Raw genomic sequence first — 20,955 nt, forward strand, 5'->3', positions numbered from 1 at the left:
ATCTCATTTCCATACAATGATTAGCATAAAGTAGAGAAAAGGGGATAATACTGCTTGTATTTCTCTAACCTTTTATTACCCTTAATGATTAATGATGGGGAAAATACAAAGAGTTTTCCCTTCCAAAGCATCTTTAAAAGACAAAACATAAGAATGCCCTATCCCTTTCACATCTATTTTAGAGTTCTCTACTGTATGGATTCACATACTAACTCTGCTGTTTAGTAACTGTGGGTCTCTCAAACTCTCTGAACCTCACATCTCATCGATGGTAAAAATGGGAGTGCCATCATTGAAGTTGTCAGGTTTACCTGGAAAGGGCATATGAAAGCACTAGACATAATACCCATCACACTTTCCACTGGTTCTCTCAGCAAGTATGTTTTAGCATCTGCTAGAGGGCAGTCCTAGTATTAAGATTACAGCAGTGAGCAAATCCATTCGCAGTCCTTGCTGACCTAAAGCTGATAGTGAAGAGTGCCCTGTGGCTCATACCGAATTTCCTACAGCCTCTGACCATGGCACAACTTTTCACAACTCTGTGTCTTTGGGTATGGCATTGCCTCAGCCTAAACACACCCTCCTATTCTTGGCCCCTGGGCAAAAGAGTTTGCTCCTCCAGTCTCCGGGCTCCCCTATCACCTTGTTCATATCTCTGTCACAGAACTTAACCATGTCATCACCATTCCTCTGCCTTCCAGACTGACTCCCCCACTGGACTGTGCATTTCTACTAGATAAGATACCAGTGTTACTCTTCACAGAGAAAACACCTGCATGTTTAATAAATTAAAGGATGAAATCAGTGGCACAAGTACATAAAAGTGTTACACATATTTCATTTTCCTTCTTTCTCTTTATTGCTCAGAACAATGTCCTTAATCTGCACAGATATCACGAACCCATAATAATCTCCATATTTCCTTCTTTTCCATGCTACTCATTTAACATTGAAACATACACTGTTCTATAATTTTTCTCATCGCCTATCACTAGAGAGTGCTTACCATGAATTAGGCATGCTCTGAGAGCTTTATGTAAACTACCTTATTATCTTATTCAACCCTCCCAATTCTATACAATATGTATTATTAAGACCACTTTATAAATGAGATGAAGGATAATTAAGGAATTTGCCCAAGGTCACGAGCTAGTAACCAGCAGAGCTTGAAATCTGAACCCATGGTCTCCCTCCAGTTGTTCAGTCACTGTCGTGTCTGACTTTGTGACTCCATGGACTGCAGCACGCCAGGCTTCCCTTCCTTCGCTGTCTCCTGGAGTGCGCTCAGACCATGTCCATTGAGCTGGTGATGTCATCCAACCATCTCATCCTCCCTCCAGAGTGAGCACCATTTCCTCCCAAAGTGGAGTTATAGCTTTCACCAAGGCAAGTTGTACCTAATAGTTCCCTGATCCTGGCACTGGAGTTAACATAATTTCTCCATGATTTAGATGGATCAGCTCATCTGGCTTGTTCTGTTTGGTCCTCAGCTCCAGATTAAGGTTACCAGTTAGTCTGCAGCTCCTGTCCTGGTTCATCTTAAATCTGTCTAGAGTTTTCCATCCTTTTTAAAACTGTGGTCCCTAAAGTCTTTTTCCTATCAGTCAAAAAGGCTTGCAAAGTGCTTTTATCAACTAAAAGCACACTATGACAGCTCCCTCCCCCGAGGCAAAGGTTGATATGCTAATATGATGGAGTCACAAAATCAAGCATATTTCAGGGCTTAGTCAGGTATTACAATGTATGAAGAACAGAAAGTAAGTAATAAAGAGTAGGAATAGTATGTCTATGAAACAGGAAGTACAAGCTTGAGTGAGCAACGGATACTATTCTTTAATGTATTGTACTGATGATTACACAAAGCAGATGACAGGCTGATTCAGTCTGTTGGCTATATGCCATCTCACCTGAAAAGAATGCTTTAGAATGTGATTTGTTTTTTCAAAGAGTGAACCAGCACACTACTACCAAAGGATGAAATGATAAACAGACTAGTTTTTCTCCTAAGAGCCCAATCACCTTTTCCTTCTTCCTTATATTATCTGATATATTTGGGAGTGATTTTAGCAAATTTATTTGTTCAAGCTGAACCAGTTCATTAACTGATCTTGAATTCTTGCCATTCCCTTAATAAGAGAGGAGAGATTAATGGGACCAAAAGAAAATACTACCAGCTTTGGACTAAATATGCAGGCACTTCTTACTGAAAATCCTCTAGGTATTCACGTTCTTTCTCCTGAGCATCTCCTAAGCTCATATGCATTCACCACCAAAGTGCATTCTTAATGTTCTTGGCTACAAGCACTTGCTGTCTGATTTCTACCCAAAAGCAAAGAGAAAGAACAATACTGTCATTATTCATCTTATTTTTATTATGTTTGGCTATCAAGCAAGGAAGACAATGAAGTTAAATATACCACTGTACTTCCTCTCACAGAAATGTTATGACTTGAGAGCCCGAATAAAGGCACATGATCAGAGCCACATATTTCTACATTGTTTATATTAAAATGCTTTTGATAAATGGCACTGTTAATGATAGAAATATTAATAACATTAAAAATTTTATGTGGTCATTGATTTATAAACCAAAGGTGAAAATATTTATTATACTATCTTTAAATTGTACATTATTAGTCAATCTCAAATGGCAATTAGTGAACATTTGCTGTCCTAAAATAAGCTACTAAGCTTAGTTCATTATAAATTATTCCACAACAAAGCTCAATCACTGTCACTATCAATAGGCAGGTCTTGCAGAGAAAGGCAGGTGTCTACCTAGTATCGAGTCTCTCTTTCTTATTAATAAACTCGTATGTCAGTGGATGAAGAGGAGCCACAACAAACCATTTTAAAAAAACATTTCCCAGCTTTCCACGGAGATAGTCATGTAACAGAATCCTGGTCAAGGAAATTAAGTGGAAGTTGTTGTTTGGGGGTTTAAGGAAAAGCTCTTTATAAGGGTGACACACCTGGTCCAGATATGCCAACAAGTTCTAGATTCAAGGAAAGTTCAGGCTCATGGAAGGTAACCTTTAAACACTTGGAATTTCCCAAATGACAGAGGCATCTTTGTCATTCATGGTAGGACCCATCAATCACCTCTTACAATTTATGCTTACATTTTAGGTGACTCATGGAAGAACCACAGACAGTTTATTCTAAGAAGAGTACTAAGCATGGGAGCTGGCCAAGCCAGAAAGACCAACCATGAAATTAGAGGATAGGGTTGTTGAGCCAGGTGATTTCAAACCAATCTCAGTGGAGAGAAGACTAAAGACTTAGTTCAACCAAATGGTGGCAATGATTCAATCAATCACCCATGTATGTGATTAACTATATATATAAAGATTAACTATATATATAGTCAAGTGAAGTCGCTCAGTCGTGTCTGACTCTTTGTGACCCCATGGACTGTAGCCTGCTAGGCTCCTCTGTCCATGGGATTTTTCAGGCAAGAATACTGGAGTGGGTTGCCATTTCCTTCTCCAGGGGATCTTCCCAACCCAGGGACTGAACCCGGATCTCCCACATTGTAGGCAGATGCTTTTACCATCTGAGCCACCAGGGAAGTCTCTAACTATATATATAAAGAAACCCCAATAAAAATTCTGGACACCAAAGCTTGCTGAAATGCCTGGGTTGGTGATGCATACTACTACAGATTGATGCTGGGAAGTTAAGGTGCCCCTGAGGACAATGTAAGCTTCCTTGGAACCCTTGCAGTTGCAGATTCTTTCCAACGTATCTCTTCTTTTGGCTGACTCTAATTTATATCTGATGTATATCTTCTTGCTATTTAAAAAAAACTTGTAATCATAAGTATAACACTTTGCTACATGACTGGGGGAGTCTATTCAGTTCAGTTCAGTAGCTCAGTCGTGTCCAACTCTTTGCAACCCCATGAATTGCAGGAGTCTATGAGGACCCCAAAATTTCTAGCCACCTAGTATGAAGTGAGAATGGCACTGGGGATCCCCAACCTTGCAGCTGATTTCAGAGATCTTGGGCAGAACTTGGCAGTATGGAGGACTACTCCTTTAACCTTAAGTTTGGATGGTTTTGTCTTTCCATTCCTCTTTACTGGACACAATACAATGCAGAGAAGTCATTTGAGACAACAAGGTGACAAGCACAGACCAAATATATTAGAGTTCAGTCAGGGACACAGAACCTGTTAAACATTTCAAAATGGATTAATGCAAGGACTTAGGTCCTTAAACACTGGAAGACCAAAAGATTGGGAACATCACTGCTAGCTTTTAGGTCTGCCACAACTACAGTCCAAAGAATCAGGAGGTTGCCACTGCTAATCAAGATAGGAAACTGCAGGGAAAAGGAACACAGAATGAAGGCGGGAGATTCATAAGGGAATGTCCAGAGCAGATGAAAATCTCACAAGTGGCAAAGGCCAGGCATCTGCCTACTACTGTCAAAGAAAAACAATATGGCTTTTTCCTCCCTCCAGTCTTCTCAGGCAGAAAGAAAACCACTGTCAGAATTCCAGAGTGAAAGGAGTCTGGGAATATTTTGTTCAACGAAAACATCTATGTCATTCTGTCTCTTGGATCTTCTTCCTGAAAACTGTATATTCAAAACCACCATGGTGCTTAGTATATGTGTATAAGTATATGCTTAGTAAAGCTTTTATCACACATAAAAACATATACTATATAGTCTGGAGTTTATAAACAATATTGTGTCAGACTATTTTCATTTTTCTCTCAAAGTTTGAAATCTTAAAAGGTATGAATTAACAAAGCCTCTTAGCGAAGAAAGGAATATGACAGTAGCTACTACCCCATAAATAGTCATTAAAAGTACACAATTTCTTACTCATAGGAAAAAGTGATTTGATGCCAAGAGTTATGGTCTCTGGACATTTTTGCTCAGATGGGTATCATTAATAAAAATGTCTGAGCATAAACTTCCAATATATGTATATTTATTATTTATGTTTATTATTCACAAGTGCTACTGTACTAATAAAAATACTATAAAGCATAGAAACAGACTATAAAAAAGATTTTTTAAAATGAAAAATGTTTGCTTAACAAAAATACTACAAAAATACTATTCAATATAAAATATGGGTCATTTAATTTTTCTATTTTCTGTAACTTTTCTATGAAGATAAACTTTATATGACATAATATTCACCAAAGTGTACAATTCACTAGTTTTTAGTATATTCACAATGGTGAGAAACCATCACATCTAATGCCAGAATATTTCCATCATCCCAAAACGGAACCTCAAACCTGTTAGCAGTCACTCCCAATTCCTCCCCTCCTCCATACCCTGACAAACAGTAGTCTATTTTCTGTCTCCATAGACATATCGATTCTGAACATTTCATATGGACAGAATCATACACTATGACTCCTTATCTTTTAATATGTTTGTCAAGCAATTTATGAAATGACAGTTTGAAAACATTCCCAAATCAGGTTTTTGATTCATGGTTTTAATCATGATCACATCTGGAAAACACTAACACAGAGCAGAGGCGCATCACCTGTTTCAGTCCCACCCATCAACCATTTTGATGAAATAGAGCTAGGCGATTCCTCATTTTCTCAAAGTGTTCTTAATAAATCAGAAGGCAGTGAATTTTTATATTTCTAACAATCAGTCTCAAATTTCCTGCAACTACTTGCATAAGATTTAAATGTTCTTGAAATTTATGATTCCAGATTTCAAAGAAAGAAAATGGTAAGAGTTTTTTTATAACACAGACATGCAGTTTTCAATCACAAAAATCACAGTGATGTTCAAATTGCCAAAAATTTCAAACATCCGTTCCTATAACATGAATTTATTTCCCAAAGTAGTTGCTTTGTCATCCATTATTATAATTTTAGTTTTTGACTGAAGGAAAAGAGTACTGTGTTTCTCTTTTTTAGTATCTTGATATGTAGCATCCTGTGACATCAATCTTTGTAAACCATTCATCTATCCTATGAAGATTAGAACTAGATAACCTGTAAATCCACCTAACCTAATGCATGCAAACTGCAAGAAAACTGAATATTCTAAAAGTGAATACATGAGTGTGGGCACCACTGTTATTTCATTCCAAAGTGTGCAAGTCCCTTCTTCCCCCACCTCACTCCTGAACCACAAGGGATAAGTGGCCATTAGCCCCAAGGACTTAGTAAGGTACCAAAGCATAGCAAATATGAGCATAGCTTAACATCATTTTATATTTGCAAATTTAAAATTGCAAATGGAACTTTAGATATCTCTGCCCCCAACATCAATGGATTATCCTGAACATCCCACTACAGAAAATACTAATTACAAATGGTATAAAGGGTTGTTTAATATATGAATTGAGCAGTGACTGAATATACTAGGAACTCAGAAAATATCTGTGGAAGGATTGGAGGCAAAGAGGTAAGGGAGGGGAGAAGGAATTAGAGGGGCTAAAGAATTTTAAAAGCTGATGTAGCCTAAGGAATAAAGTCTTACTGAACAAAAAAAATTCCTTTATGAATAGAGATTTTCTTTTTTAAAAAAAGTTATCATTATTTTAAAATCCATGATTTAGAGTAGATTAAGAAATTGGGAGGTAAGACCTAAGAAGAAAGCCTAGGAGCCAAGATTACGCATGTTTTAAAATCAGTTTTTAGGACATAAGCAGAGTAATTTACATTGGAACCAGAGGCTCCTGACAGGATAAGGATCTGGGCAACTATCCACATCATCTACGTGTAAGGTTACATAAGCACAAACAGTCATAATTTGAAGTTAATTTGACTTTAAAATTATACTAGAGTACAATTATACTGTGTACAACTGTATATAAATCTCACACAGTAAGAAAGATTAATTGAAAGTATTTGAAATATAAGTATATTCCAACGTAGTAAATAGTTATAACAATCACTAAAAGGAAAAAAATGAAAGCCAAGGCATTAAGTGTTCATAGATGACTACAGTCCATTGTTTATCACTATTCAACAAGTGTTCAGAACAAAAGGCAGACAAAGTCACCAAACAATGCAGTATAGCTTTTCAAAAAGTTCAAGCATTTATGACTTATTGGAGCTATGAAAACAGGATTTACTTAATATATTGTCACATGAGAGTAACATGAAAAGAGCTCCTACCTTTGTGATAAGAAGTCGGTACCTATCCAGCATCGCTTGGTTGTCATGGCAGCCTGCTAATAATTGCCATACCTCTGCTCTCAATGCTTCAGGAACACCACTCTTCACCAGAGTGGACAATCCCTTTGGTCGTGCACCAAGATTACTGTGCCTGAGAAAACAAGAAAATAAACCATTCATACTCCCTTCACCACTACTGATCTGCTGCTGTTATGGAAAATGTATTAGTGAGTTTATATTTTTTTTTTTTAAAAAGTGTAAGACTGAATCAGGAGGAAAATGGAAGGAAGCGGCATGAAATAATATTAGTAGTGTTTAAGTTTAGTAACGTCTTCAACTTTTTTTCTTGATTGCATCTTGCTTATTAGTGAACCACGTTATCCCACCCTCCTTCCTCTCATTTACTTTTTAAACATTCGAAGAACTTACTCATAATAATGAATGTGTTAACTGTATATTCTCAGGCAGCATTTCAAGGCATAAAAAGAGCCATTTGAATCCCCTGAGATGAATGTACGGTGTGTGCGGCAAGGACTGGGGGCTAGGGATGCTGAGAGTGGATCAGAAAAGAGACCTATTAACACCTTGACTATACCTCTAAATCCTGATCCAAAGTGCTTGCAAAAGGAAGACCCTAGCCCTTTCCTACAAACCTCATAAGACCTATTCAATTCCCGAGCCACACAGACTTAGCAGCTTTACCCATGGATCACAATACACTGTGGACAATTCTGAAAGAGATGGGAATACCAGACCACCTGATCTGCCTCTTGAGAAACCTGTATGCAGGTCAGGAAGCAATAGTTAGAACTGGACATGGAACAACACACTGGTTCCAAATAGGAAAAGGGGTACGTCAAGGCTGTATATTGTCACCCTACTTATTTAACTTATATGCAGAGTACATCATGAGAAATGCTGGGCTGGATGAAGCACAAGCTGGAATCAAGATTGCTGGGAGAAATCCCAATAACCTCAGATATGCAGATGATACCACACTTATGGCAGAAAGTGAAGAGGAACTAAAGAGCCTCTTGATGAAAGTGAAACAGAAGAGTGAAAAAGGTGGCTTAAAAGCTCAATATTGAGAAAACGAAGATCATGGCATCTGGTCCCATCACTTCATAGGAAATAGATGGGGAAACAGTGGAAACAGTGTCAGACTTTATTTTTCTGGGCTCCAAAATCACAGCAGATGGTGACTGCAGCCATGAAATTAAAAGACGCTTACTCCTTGGAAGGAAAGTTATGACCAACCTAGATAGCATATTCAAAAGCAGAGACACTACTTTGCCAACAAAGGTCCCTCTAGTCAAGGCTATGGTTTTTCCTGTGGTCATGTATGGATGTAAGAGTTGGATTGTGAAGAAGGCTGAGTGCCGAAAAAAAGATGCTTTTGAACTGTGGTGTTGGAGAAGACTCTTGAGAGTCCCTTGGACTGCAAGATCCAACCAGTCCATTCTAAAGCAGATCAGCCCTGAGTGTTCTTTGGAAAGAATGATGCTAAAGCTGAAACTCCAGTACTTTGGCCACCTCATGCGAAGAGTTGACTCATTGGAAAAGACTCTGATGCTGGGAGGGATTGGGGGCAGGAGGAAAAGGGGATGGATGACAGAGGATGAGATGGCTGGATGGCTTCACCGACTCAATGGATATGAGTTTGAGTGAACTCCGGGAGTTGGTGATGGACAGGGAGGCCTGGCGTGCTGCGATTCATGGGGTCGCAAAGAGTCGGACACGACTGAGCGACTGAACTGAACTGAACTGAAGGGTGCTTAGAACCTGAACAAAGACAAATACATTGTCATGAAGCCAGTGATCACGTAGCAGGTATGCGACTCTGATAACCTGCCCAACTGAACCAAAACTGAATTGTAGTTCCCAGCCTATGCCTAGCTTGAACCTGGAGCTATGTTCCACACCTTTTTGTTCAGACTTTATCTCTACTTTTATTTGCTGCTCACCTTTAATCTCTTACCTAACGTAACCATTCAAACTTTAAAGATGTACTGTGGTTTGGTCTAACATCCCAGGTTTTGGCTTCAGGTTCTGAACCTGTGAAGTCATAGAAACCATATGTCTACTTTCTGAAATTGGCCTCCTGCCTACTTTACCAACTTCTCTATCTTTACACTCTTCCAAATGCAGCCCAGACCTCAGTTTTGGCATGTCCTTCATTTGAAAATATGTTTCAAGCTTTCCCCATACTCTCATAACCCAACTATCTCAGAAAAACTGTAACAATTTCCATAACTTGAAAGTTCAGGTAAACTCATCCCATTAATATCTATAATAAACCATCAAATTTGTGACCATTCTGCTTTCTTTCAGCCTCTTAAGGGAAAACTTTTATATTGCTGAGTTAGAGAACCTAAGCTGACAATACTGACAGGCTTGAAGCAAAACAGAGTAAAAAGAGGTAAAGCTTACACGATTTAACACGCCATGGCACCATTAAAGAACCTTAATTATGCTGCTAAGTGAAAAAAGCAGGTTTCAAAATAGCATATATGGTATTATTTTAAAAACACATTCTCTCTCTCACACTCTCTCCTTAACACATACTATTTTGAAACCTGCTTTTGACATGCATAGGGAAAAAATATGGAAGAATGAACACCAAAATATTTATGTAATGGAATTAAGAGAAAGTATTCCTTTTATTATTCTATACTGTTTGAAACATTTACAATGATCTTGAACCCTTTTATAATCATACACAAAAAAAATCATTTCAAGTCTTTAAATTTCTCCAGTGGACTTCAATTAAAAAATAAATTAATTTGGAAAAACACCATAGCCAAATATGCTCCATAAAATACGTCAAGTAGAGGCTTCTTTGGTGACTCAGTGGTAAAAAGTCTGCCTATCAATGCAGGATACAAGGGTTAGATCCATGGTCTGGGAAGATCTCACATGCCACTGAGCAACTGAGCCCACCTGCCACAATTACTGAGCCTGTGCTCTAGAGACCATGCTCCATAACAAAAGAGGCTACAACAATGTTATGTCGTAACATAACAATGTTACAATGTTATGTCCTGCACACCATAACTAGAGAGCAGCTCCCGCTCACCGCAACTAGAGAAAAGCCCTTACAGCAACGAGACTTAGCACTGCTGCTAAGTCGCTTCAGTCATATCCGACTCTGTGCGACCCCATAGATGGCAGCCCACCAGGCTCCCCGTCCCTGGGATTCTCCAGGCAAGAACACTGGAGTGGGTTGCCATTTCCTTCTCCAATGCATGAAAGTGAAAAGTGAAAGTGAAGTCACTCAGTTGTGTCCGACTCCTAGCCACCCCATGGACTGCAGCCTACCAGGCCCCTCCGTCCATGGGATTTTCCAGGCAAGAGTACTGGAGTGGGGTGCCATTGCCTTCTCCGAGACTTAGCACAAACCCCACAAAAAATGAAAGAATTAAAAAAAAAAGAGTTGATTTAAAAAAATATGTCAGGTAGAAAGATTATTAACTGTTCCTGATGAGACTTACACCTGAGTAAACTATATGACACATGGGTTTCCTTCCAGCTGCTTATTCTTCAATCTCCAACTGCATTTAAAATTAGCAAAAGAATGGTGCACCACAGAGAGGCAGGAGCAGTTTCATAAAAGGATCGTTTTTGTAATTTTATTATTTGAGTCTCATCACTGATGCAATGGACATGAACTCGGGCAAACTTCGGGAGATGGTGAGGGACAGGGAGGCCTCGCATGCTGCGATCCATGGGGTTGCAAAGAGTCGGACACGTCTGGGTGACTAAACAACAACAGCAACAACATACTTTTTAATAGGAAAAACATAAATGATTTGAGGCCAAGGTGAGTTTCTGAACTCTTAGTTCAGTATAAAACTCTTAGTGTAAAATAAAACTAACTAAAAACAACAGTGTCCCAAGGGCTAAGCTCGTATCTCATGAAATTAAATGCAAAGTATGCTTAATTGTGAGTCCCATGATGAATAATAAAAAAGTAATTCAAAGTAATTAAATATACTACATGTTAAATATACTACATGTACTACATGGTTATACGTGAACCGTGAACTTCCAGATGTTAAAGCTGGTTTTAGGAAAGTCAGAGAAAGCAGAGGTCAAATTGCCAACATGTGCTGGATCATAGAAAAAGCAATAGAGTTCCAGAAAAACATCTATTTCTGCTTTACTGACTATGCCAAAGCCTTTGTGTGGATCACAATAAACTATGGAAAATTCTGAAAGAGACAGGAATAACAGATCACCTGACCTGCCTCTTGAGAAACCTGTATGCAGGTCAGGAAGCAACAGTTAGAACTGGACATGGAACAACAGACTGGTTCCAAATCGGGAAAGGAGTACGTCAAGGCTGTATACTGTCACCCTGCTTATTTAACTTACATGCAGAGTCAGATCAGATCAGATCAGTCGCTCAGTCGTGTCCGACTGTTTGCGACCCCAGGAATCGCAGCACGCCAGGCCTCCTTGTCTATCACTCAGACTCACATCTGTCGAGTCAGTGATACCATCCAGCCATCTCATCCTCTGTCGTCCCCTTCTCCTCCTGCCCCCAATCCCTCCCAGAATCAGAGTCTTTTCCAATGAGTTAACTCTTCACATGAGGTGGCCAAAGTACTGGAGTTTCAGCTTTAGCATCATTCCTTCCAAAGAAATCCCAGGGCTGATCTCCTTCAGAATGGACTGGTTGGACCTCCTGGCAGTTCAAGGGACTCTCAAGAGTCTTCTCCAACACCACAGTTCAAAAGCATCAATTCTTCGGTGCTCAGCCTTCTTCACAGTCCAACTCTCACATCCATACATGACCACAGGAAAAACCATAGCGTTGACTAGACGGACCTTTGTTGGCAAAGTAATGTCTCTGCTTTTGAATATGCTATCTAGGTTGGTCATAACTTTCCTTCCAAGGAGCAAGCGTCTTTTAATTTCATGGCTGCAGTCACCATCTGCAGCGATTTTGGAGCCCAGAAAAATAAAGTCTGACACTGTTTCCACTGTTTCCCCATCTATTTCCCATGAAGTGATGGGACTGGATGCCATGATCCTCGTTTTCTGAATGTTGAACTTTAAGCCAACTTTTCCACTCTCCACTTTCACTTTCATCAAGAGGCTTTTTAGTTCCTCTTCACTTTCTGCCATAAGGGTGGTGTCATCTGCATATCTGAGGTTATTGATATTTCTCCCAGCAATCTTGATTCCAGCTTGTGTTTCTTCCAGTCCAGCGTTTCCCATGATATAATCTGCATATAAGTTAAATAAACAGGCTGACAATATACAGCCTTGACATACTCGTTTTCCTATTTGGAACCAGTCTGTTGTTCCATGTCCAGTTCTAACTGTTGCTTCCTGACCTGCATACAGATTTCTCAAGAGGCAGATCAGGTGGTCTGGTATTCCCATCTCTTTCAGAATTTTCCACAGTTTATTGTGATCCACACAGTCAAAGGCTTTGGCATAGTCAATAAAGCAGAAATAAATGTTTTTCTGGAACTCTCTCACTTTTTCTATGATCCAGTGGATGTTGGCAATTTGATCTCTGGTTCCTCTGCCTTTTCTAAAACCAGCTTGAACATCAGGAAGTTTACGGTTCACATATTGCTGAAGCCTGGCTTGGAGAATTTTGAGCATTACTTTACTAGTGTGTGAGATGAGTGCAATTGTGCAGTAGTTTGAGCATTCTTTGGCTTTGCCTTTCTTTGGGATTGGAATGAAAACTGCTGGAGGAAGCACAAGGTGGAATCAAGACTGCCAGGAGAAATCTCAATAACCTCAGATATGCAGACGACACCACCCTTACGGCAGAAAGTGAAGAAGAACTAAAGAGTCTCTTGATGAAAGTGAAAGAGGAGAGTGAAAAGTTGGCTTAAAGCTCAACATTCAGAAAACTAAGATCATGGCATCCGGTCCCATCACTGCATGGCAAATAGATGGGGAAACAGTGGAAACAGTGGCTGACTTTATTCTTTGGGGCTCCAAGATCACTGCAGATGGTGATTGCAGCCATGAAATTAAAAGACGCTTACTCCTTGGAAGGAAAGTTATGACCAACCTAGACAGCATATTAAAAAGCAGAGACACTACTTTGCCAACAAAGGTCTGTCTAGTCAAGGCTATGGTTTTTCCAGTAGTCATGTACGGATATGAGAGTTGGACTATAAAAAAACCTGAGTGCTGAAGAATTGATGCTTTTGAACTGTGGTGTTGGAGAAGACTCTTGAGAGTCCCCTGGACTGCAAGGAGATCCATCCAGTCCATCCTAAAGATCAGTCCTGGGTGTTCACTGGAAGGACTGATGTTGAAGCTGAAACTCCAAAACTTTGGCCACCTGATGCGAAGAACTGACTCATTTGAAAAGACCCTGATGCTGGGAAAGATTGAGGGCAGGAGGAAAAGGGGACGACAGAGAATGAGATGGCTGGATGGCATCACTGACTCAATGGACATGAGTTTGGGTGAACTCCAGGAGTTGATGATCGACAGGGAGGCCTGTGCTGCAGTCCATAGGGTCACAAAGAGTCAGACACAACTGAGTGACTGAACTGAACTGAACATGTTATACAGAGCTCAATGTCAGCTCTGTATATCTACAGCTATTAAATACCTCCCATATAAAAGAAACCTTTTTATTCAACCCCACATAACACTCCAGATGTCATACTGTCTTCCCACTTTGCACATCAAATTTCTGTAACGATGACTGTACATTATCTCTATTTCTTCCCTCACACTCATTCCTCAGCTCATTTCAGCATGGCTTCTCTCTTTTATATGAGTAATGCATGACCTCTCTCCATGCCACTAAATTCCAGAGACATTTTTCAGTCCTTCCACTGTTGACCATTTTGTTTCCTTGGCATCAGTGACAAAGCACTCTCTTTTCCCTCCTCACAAACCCAACTGCTGATTGTTCTCCTCTATTAAAGTGTTTCAAGCTGTCAATCTCTCCACTCTCCCTCAATGATCTAATTCTCTCCACTCTCTCATCTCTGGGCATTATTACCCTTCCCCACAAATTCTGAGCTCCAGAAATCAATATATTCAAATTTGAACTCATATTCTTTCTCCCTAAACCTGATCGTTTTCCAGGGTGTCCTACCTCGGTGATTGTCACCACAATTCAACCAAATTAGAAACCTAGATGTTAATGTTCACATTACTCTCTATCCCATAATTTATTACTAATTTATCAAGAAATCTAATGCATTTTATTTTCCCAACCTCTCCAAAATCCTTGCACTCCGATCTCCACTGCCACCAATTCTACTCATTCTACAACCTCTGTAATGACCTCCTAACTTCCACTCATCCTATTACATGGTAATGTATTTCCAATACAGCAGACAAAATGAAGAGGAAAACAGCTTGATTAAATATCATATTGGCTCAAATTACTCTGCATAATCAATTATATAAGATTCTGAATCTGAACTATCTCTTCTTACACAGGCATACATACACACATACACATGCAAACACACACCTTCAGGTTAACAGTCAACAGTCCCTAGTATACCTTTTACTGTAATATGATTCAACTCAACCAGTATTCTAGCTGGCCCTCGTCTAATCGGCCAGGCATAACAAAAAAGTCTTTTCTCCTCTCTTAAAAACCCAGGCACTATTTATCTTCATAGTGAAGTGAAAGTGGCTCACTTGTGTCCAACTCTTTGCAACCCCATGGACTGTAGCCTGCCAGGCTCCTCTGTCCATGGAATTCTCCAGGCAAGAATACTGGAGTGGACAGCCATTCCTTTCTACAGGGGATGTTCCCAACCCACGGATCAAATCCAGGTCTCCCGCATTGCAGACGGATTCTTTACCATCTCAGCCAACAGGGAAGCCCTAGAACACTGGAGGGGGTTGTGTCGTGTCATGTCGTGTCGTGTTGTGAAGTCGCTCAGTCATGTCCAACTCTTTGTGACCCCATGGACTGTAGCCTACCAGGCTCCTCCCTCCATGGGATTCTCCAAGCAAGAGTACTGATATGGGTTTCCATTTCCTTCTCCAGGGAATCTTCCCAACCCAAGGATCAAACCTGGGTCTCCTGCATTCCAGGAAAATGCTTTAACCTCTGAGCCACCAGGGTAGCCTATTCCTTCTCTAGGGAATCGTCCCCACCCAGGAATTGAACCAGGGTATCCTTCATTGCAGGTTGGTTCTTCATCAGTTGAGCTAACTTACAGACTGACATTTAAAAAGAACTGGGTCGTTCATAATACAACATGATTAACAGCTTTAAATTACTGATTATTCTGGTAATGATACAGTAATTAATTATAGTGTATACAGCACCCTGTATTTAAGAGATACTGATATCAATGGATACCAAGCCAAAAGCTATAGTATATATCTATGACCAGAGAAGATCCAAAACAAAAGGACAATTTATAAAAATAGTCATTGTTTCAGTATTTCTAATAAAAATATAATTGCATACAGTCATTGCTTTAATACAACATTAACTATACCTATCAGGAGACTTAGAAGCAGGCATCTAATTACGACAAGTGTTGAACTCGGCACTAGAAGCAATATAGGTATCAAATGATTCAAAAAGTCACATATAAACCAGATGTGCTAAACAAATAGTAACTGAGAAGTTTGTAATGCATGAATGTAAGTTCCACAAGGGAAGGAGTCTCTGTCTTCTTTACTTATATATCCCAAGCACCTAGTGCAGTGCCTGTTATATACAAGGTATTCAGTAATTTTAGATAAAAGAATAGACTTATGAGACTAAATTAACATGAACAACTAATACGGCTAAGCTAAAGAATGCTTTTTTAAAAGGCAAACAGTCTCACTGATTTAACAGCATCATAAAGCAGTTACCTTCTAGTTACCTTCAAAAGAGGGACCTTTTCTTGAAACTGTTCGGGCATATAAGAACTTTCTCTATTTTTAAGATTGTCTAGGAAAGAATTTCAAAGAGGAGCTACAATTTCTAACAACAACAGCAGGGAAATCAAGAAGTGAGAAGAAAAGCCATTGAATGATACTCATTGGTCACTTATGGAATTGGGGCAATTCCAATTGCCCCAACTGATAGAGAAGAAGTGGAAGTAGGTGGCTAGAAGATATGAGAATGTGAGGGCAGCAGCTTGACCCAATTTAAAAGGTCTTCTCAGAAAAAGGAATAGTTAGAACTGAAACTAAAAGATGGGAAACATCAAGTGAAGTTGGGGATTTGTCCTTCCCTCATTCATGGTAAGACCTATATGTCAACCGAGGTCTCACTTTAAGTTAATCAAGATACATGAAGAAGTTTCAAGAAAAGAGATAGATTAAAGATCACTAGGAAAAGCAAGGGCACATATTTTGTTCTGATTTGTATATGCTTTCACCGGGTTTTTTCATTAGTGGAAAAAGTTGAACATTATACTGATGTGAAAAGAAAAGAAGCTATTTATGTTCATGCTTAGCAATTTGAATTCTTCATGTTTTCCGAGTTTAGATATTTTGGGGGGTCATTTTGCTGATGTTCAGCTAGGTTGAGAGATCATGGATTAAGAACATGTTTTCCCATCTTGATAATAAGGATAGTCATGAAGAATACAACCAAAGTGCCTATTAAATCTGTACCAATTTTCTGAAAGTCTAACAAAGGCAAATGAATAGTCTGAAGGTAGTTTTATTTATATATAGTAAACCAATACTCAATTTTTATCTCAAAGTTCCCTTAGTATTTTGGTTAGAAAATCTTCCTGTCACAAAAGTTGACTTACATCTAACTGTTCAGGGTCAGCACAGTGTTCTCCTAGTCTTTAAGAATCTCAACAACTTTGATACAATTCAAAACCAGAAACAGTCTTCCAGAAATAATTCTACCCGAATTCCTTAAATTCCTTAAATTATTTAACATGCAAGACATCAGCATTACCATTCTGAATATATTCAACACATAAAAAAACCTTGCTGCCACTTTCAGTTTGGTGTTTTCAAGTCTTTCTTTCACAAGTGTGTTAGTTGCCCAGTCATGTCCGACTCTGTGACCCCATGGACTGCAGCCTGTCAGGCCCCCCTGTCCATGGAATACTCCAAGAAAGAATACTGGAGTGAGTAGTCATTCCCTTCTTCAGGGGATCTTCCCAAATTTCTGTCACAAACATTTGCTCAATTTCTTTCTCCCTGGCCCTCTTTCTCTCCTTTTCTCTCAATCTTTGTTTGCTCACTTTTTTATGTAGTATTTCAGAACACCTTAACTCTAATCTCATATGAAGACCTCCATCACTGAATTTTTAGTCTGTTTTCCATTATCTTTTCCATAATATCTTTATTTTTTCTGATAATTTAAAATTAGTATTACTCTTCCTTTATATCTTTCTAATAACACATTTCATTATCTGAGTTCTGATTTTATCCATAAAAGTTTCACTTTATTTTAATATAGTGATCTCATTGTTTCACAGTAAGTTCAAAATACTTTCAACTATATTTTATTTAAAAGCCCCTTGATAATACAGGCTGTCTCCTCATAAAAAAAATTTCCCCCCGAAGCACAAAATGAAGCACAATAGGTGCTCTACCTAACTGAACCACAAAAATATCTTCTTCTAAGTCCCTAGCTAATATTCCTAAGACTCACTGAAATGTTTTAAACCCACAAAAACATTAATGTTAAAAAAGATATGCCAAGAGCAATTTTAAAACTTTGTCAATTCTTGTGTAATAGAAATAAACTTCTCAAATGTCATCATTTTCACATAAACTGTCATGACACAACTACAATTAAGACAAGTAAAAATAAAAATACTTCAACTGTAAAAAATTCAGCAAGTTTTCTACAGGTCTAAAAACCAGTTACCTGAGTTCTTTAAAACAGTTCCCTAAGATTCTATAAACAAGTTGGTTGAAGTCCACTACAAAAAATATAATGTAGAAAGATATTTCTGAAAAAATGTACACTGAATGGTAGCTGAGGAATCCCATCACTCTACTTTAGAATTCTTACTCCATTTGGAACTCCACTTTATACATAAGGCCCATGAGTTTGGTACAGACCTCATCAACCCATGCAGTTATGTCCTAACTAGCTAATTTCTTCCAACTCCAAAATTACCTTCTAAATAATTAAAAGCATCATAAAGGCAATTTCTTTTTTTAAAAGTTATTTTCCAAGAAAATTTTTTATTAGTATTTACTTTTATTTGTTTGGCTGTGCCTGGTCTTTGCTGCGGCACTGAGAATCTCTGGTTGTGGCATGCGAACTCTTAGTTGCAGCATGCGGGATGAAGTTCCCTCACTAGGGAGTGAATCTGAGCCCCCAGATTACCAACTGGACTATCAGGCAAGTCCCCATAATAGCAACTTCACCTTTAAAATATTTGTTGGGAATTGTCTTTATTATGTTTATTGTATTTTGTTCTACTTCCATGTTCATTCCAAAATTTCCACTGGGTGCTAACAGAAACACTTATCCATTATGTCACAATTCTGTTTTAATGTCTTTGGAGGGACTGATGTTGAAGCTGAAACTCCAATACTTTGGCCACCTAATACAGAGAGCTGACTCATTTGAAAAGACCCTGATGCTGGGAAAAATTGAGGGCAGGAGGAGAAGGTGACGACAGAGGATGAATGGTTGGATGGCATCACCGACTCGATGGACATGAGTTTTGGTAAACTCTGGAAGTTGGTGATGGACAGGGAGGCCTGGCGTGATGCAGTTCATGGGGTCACAAAGAGTTGGACACAACTGAGCGACTGAACTGAACTGAGAAGACTGGAAAGAGTATCAATTTTCTCAGTCTATTCTGTCTCTTAGTAAACCTTCTACATGCATCCATAATAATGAATCCAGAAATCTACGTACATTATAGAAATGGGAGTCTGTCCAACTGGTTAAAAAGTCCTGCCTTTGGAGCCAGACTGCCTAGATTCAAACCCTGGCTAGGTCATTGACTTGCAGCATGATCATGCTCCTAACTGTAACTCCATCACTCAACAAGTCCCATCTATTCCTGCCTATTCATCAGCTTCCCTTGCAATTGTGCCCTCTTCCTCTGGCATCATCAAATTTTCTCTCTCTGCAAGTCATGTCCAGCAACACACAATGTACATTCTATACTGACCATCCTAATTTCTAGAATTTCTCAAATTACCTCTCAACCCACATTCACTTACTAATATGTCCTTATTTCTTATCACCCCTTTATAGCAAAACTTCTATGAAGAGTTATCTATCCATACCTGATGATCACCTTTCCTCCTAGATATAGTCCAACCAGATTTCATTCCTCCCTCTCTATGGAGAGTGTCTTGTGTGAGTCACCAGCGACATTCAAACTGCTGGACCCAATGGAATTCTCAGGCTTCCTACAACCTGACCTTTCAGCAGCTGAGCACTTCCTTCTTGACAGACTTATTCACTTGCGTTTACCTTGACTCTCTTCCTACCCTACTGGTGTGCTTTCTGGAGCTCCTTTGCCGTATCTTTCCTCCTCATCTTTCCAACTGCCGAACACTGGAGTGGTTGAGGGCTCAGCACCTAGATGACTATCTATATTTACTCCCTAAGTTATCTCAATATAAAGATACATAAACAGTTTTTTAATTAATACAACAGATTTACAATCATGTAAATATGAAATTTTCAGTAAGAAAAATAAATTTTTACCATCTTCCTAGCAATTCTCCCCAAGAATATAGGATCTTCTCAGGACAATCCTTAGACACATCACCTGTTCCACTTGAGAGTTCATTATCACTCTCTGCAGAAGAAACACAAGAACAACAAAGATTATATTATATAGTACATTCTATTTTTATGTGTTATAAAACAAGAAGCATGACTGTTTCTAATAAAACAAATACTTCTGCTTATATTACACCACTGCAAAAATAACAGTATAAACTTCAATAATATGTATTATTTCAGTGCCAAAATAAATATTTTCAAAGCACAAAGTTTTTATTAAAATTCTTGTCCACAGTTTACATGGTATGAAACTGAAAACACCTATAAACAAATATCTTTACCCAAAGGAAGTAAAATTTAAAAGCTAATGGTAACATGGTTAGAAATTCCTATTTAGTGTTCTATTCATCAGTTTAGTATTCTCAAATATTGTGTGTGTGTATTCAGTCGCTCAGTTGTGTTCTACTCTTTGAGACCCTATGGACTGAGGGCCACCAGGCTCTGCTGTCCGTGGGATTCTACAGACAAGCATACTAGAGTGGCTTGCCATTTCCTGCTCCAGGCTATCTTTCTCAACCCAGGGATCAAATCCACATCTTCAGTGTCTCCCACATTGCAGGCAGATTCTTTACCACTGCATCACCTGGGAAGCCCTTATATTTTATTAAAATCATTTATACATTTTATATTATAGTTACTAATATTAATATTTGATGAAAAATAAATACTAAAGAATCAGACATATATATCAATATATAACACTGAGAAACATTTATGATACAAATACACAACCAGAAATCTAAAAAAAATTTTTTAAGACATATTGAAAAGTACAAGTTATTTTTGACTGTCCATGGGATTCTACAGACAAGCATACTAAGGTGGGTTGCCATTTCCTGCTCTAGGGGACCTTTCTCAACCCAAGGATCAAATCCATGTCTCCAGTGTCTCCTGGAGATGAAACTTTCATCTTTTAAAATGACAACTTCATAAAACATCGCAAAATATAAAGTAATAGTTTTAGAAAGAATAAGACAGCTTGAGTTATAGTTTACAATCAGTAGTGAAAATAAGTTAACTCTAAATTCTATAAATCTTTTGAATGGTAACAGACCTGGTAGAGAAAGGAAATGTAGTGGGCACAATTCACCTACATTATACCAAAGCTTTTGACACAGTGCTACCTAAGAAAAGGCTGGAGAAGTACAGATT

General features: G+C 38.7%; 1 protein-coding gene across 2 annotated transcripts in view; it reads right to left on the minus strand.

The window, feature by feature from the left end:
* The window catches only part of RABGAP1L (RAB GTPase activating protein 1 like), a 737,668-nt gene that overhangs the window by 507,919 nt on the left and 208,794 nt on the right, over positions 1-20,955 (minus strand). For both annotated transcript variants that reach the window (XM_070384895.1, XM_070384896.1), the window contains exons 12-13: positions 19,723-19,816; positions 7,116-7,266 (exon numbers count right to left, since the gene is read on the minus strand). In XM_070384895.1, the coding sequence (XP_070240996.1) occupies positions 7,116-7,266; positions 19,723-19,816 (245 nt within the window). The remainder of the gene's footprint in view (positions 1-7,115; positions 7,267-19,722; positions 19,817-20,955) is intronic.

The sequence above is a fragment of the Bos mutus genome, chromosome 16 (assembly GCF_027580195.1).
Source record: "Bos mutus isolate GX-2022 chromosome 16, NWIPB_WYAK_1.1, whole genome shotgun sequence".
Classification (NCBI taxonomy): domain Eukaryota; kingdom Metazoa; phylum Chordata; class Mammalia; order Artiodactyla; family Bovidae; genus Bos; species Bos mutus.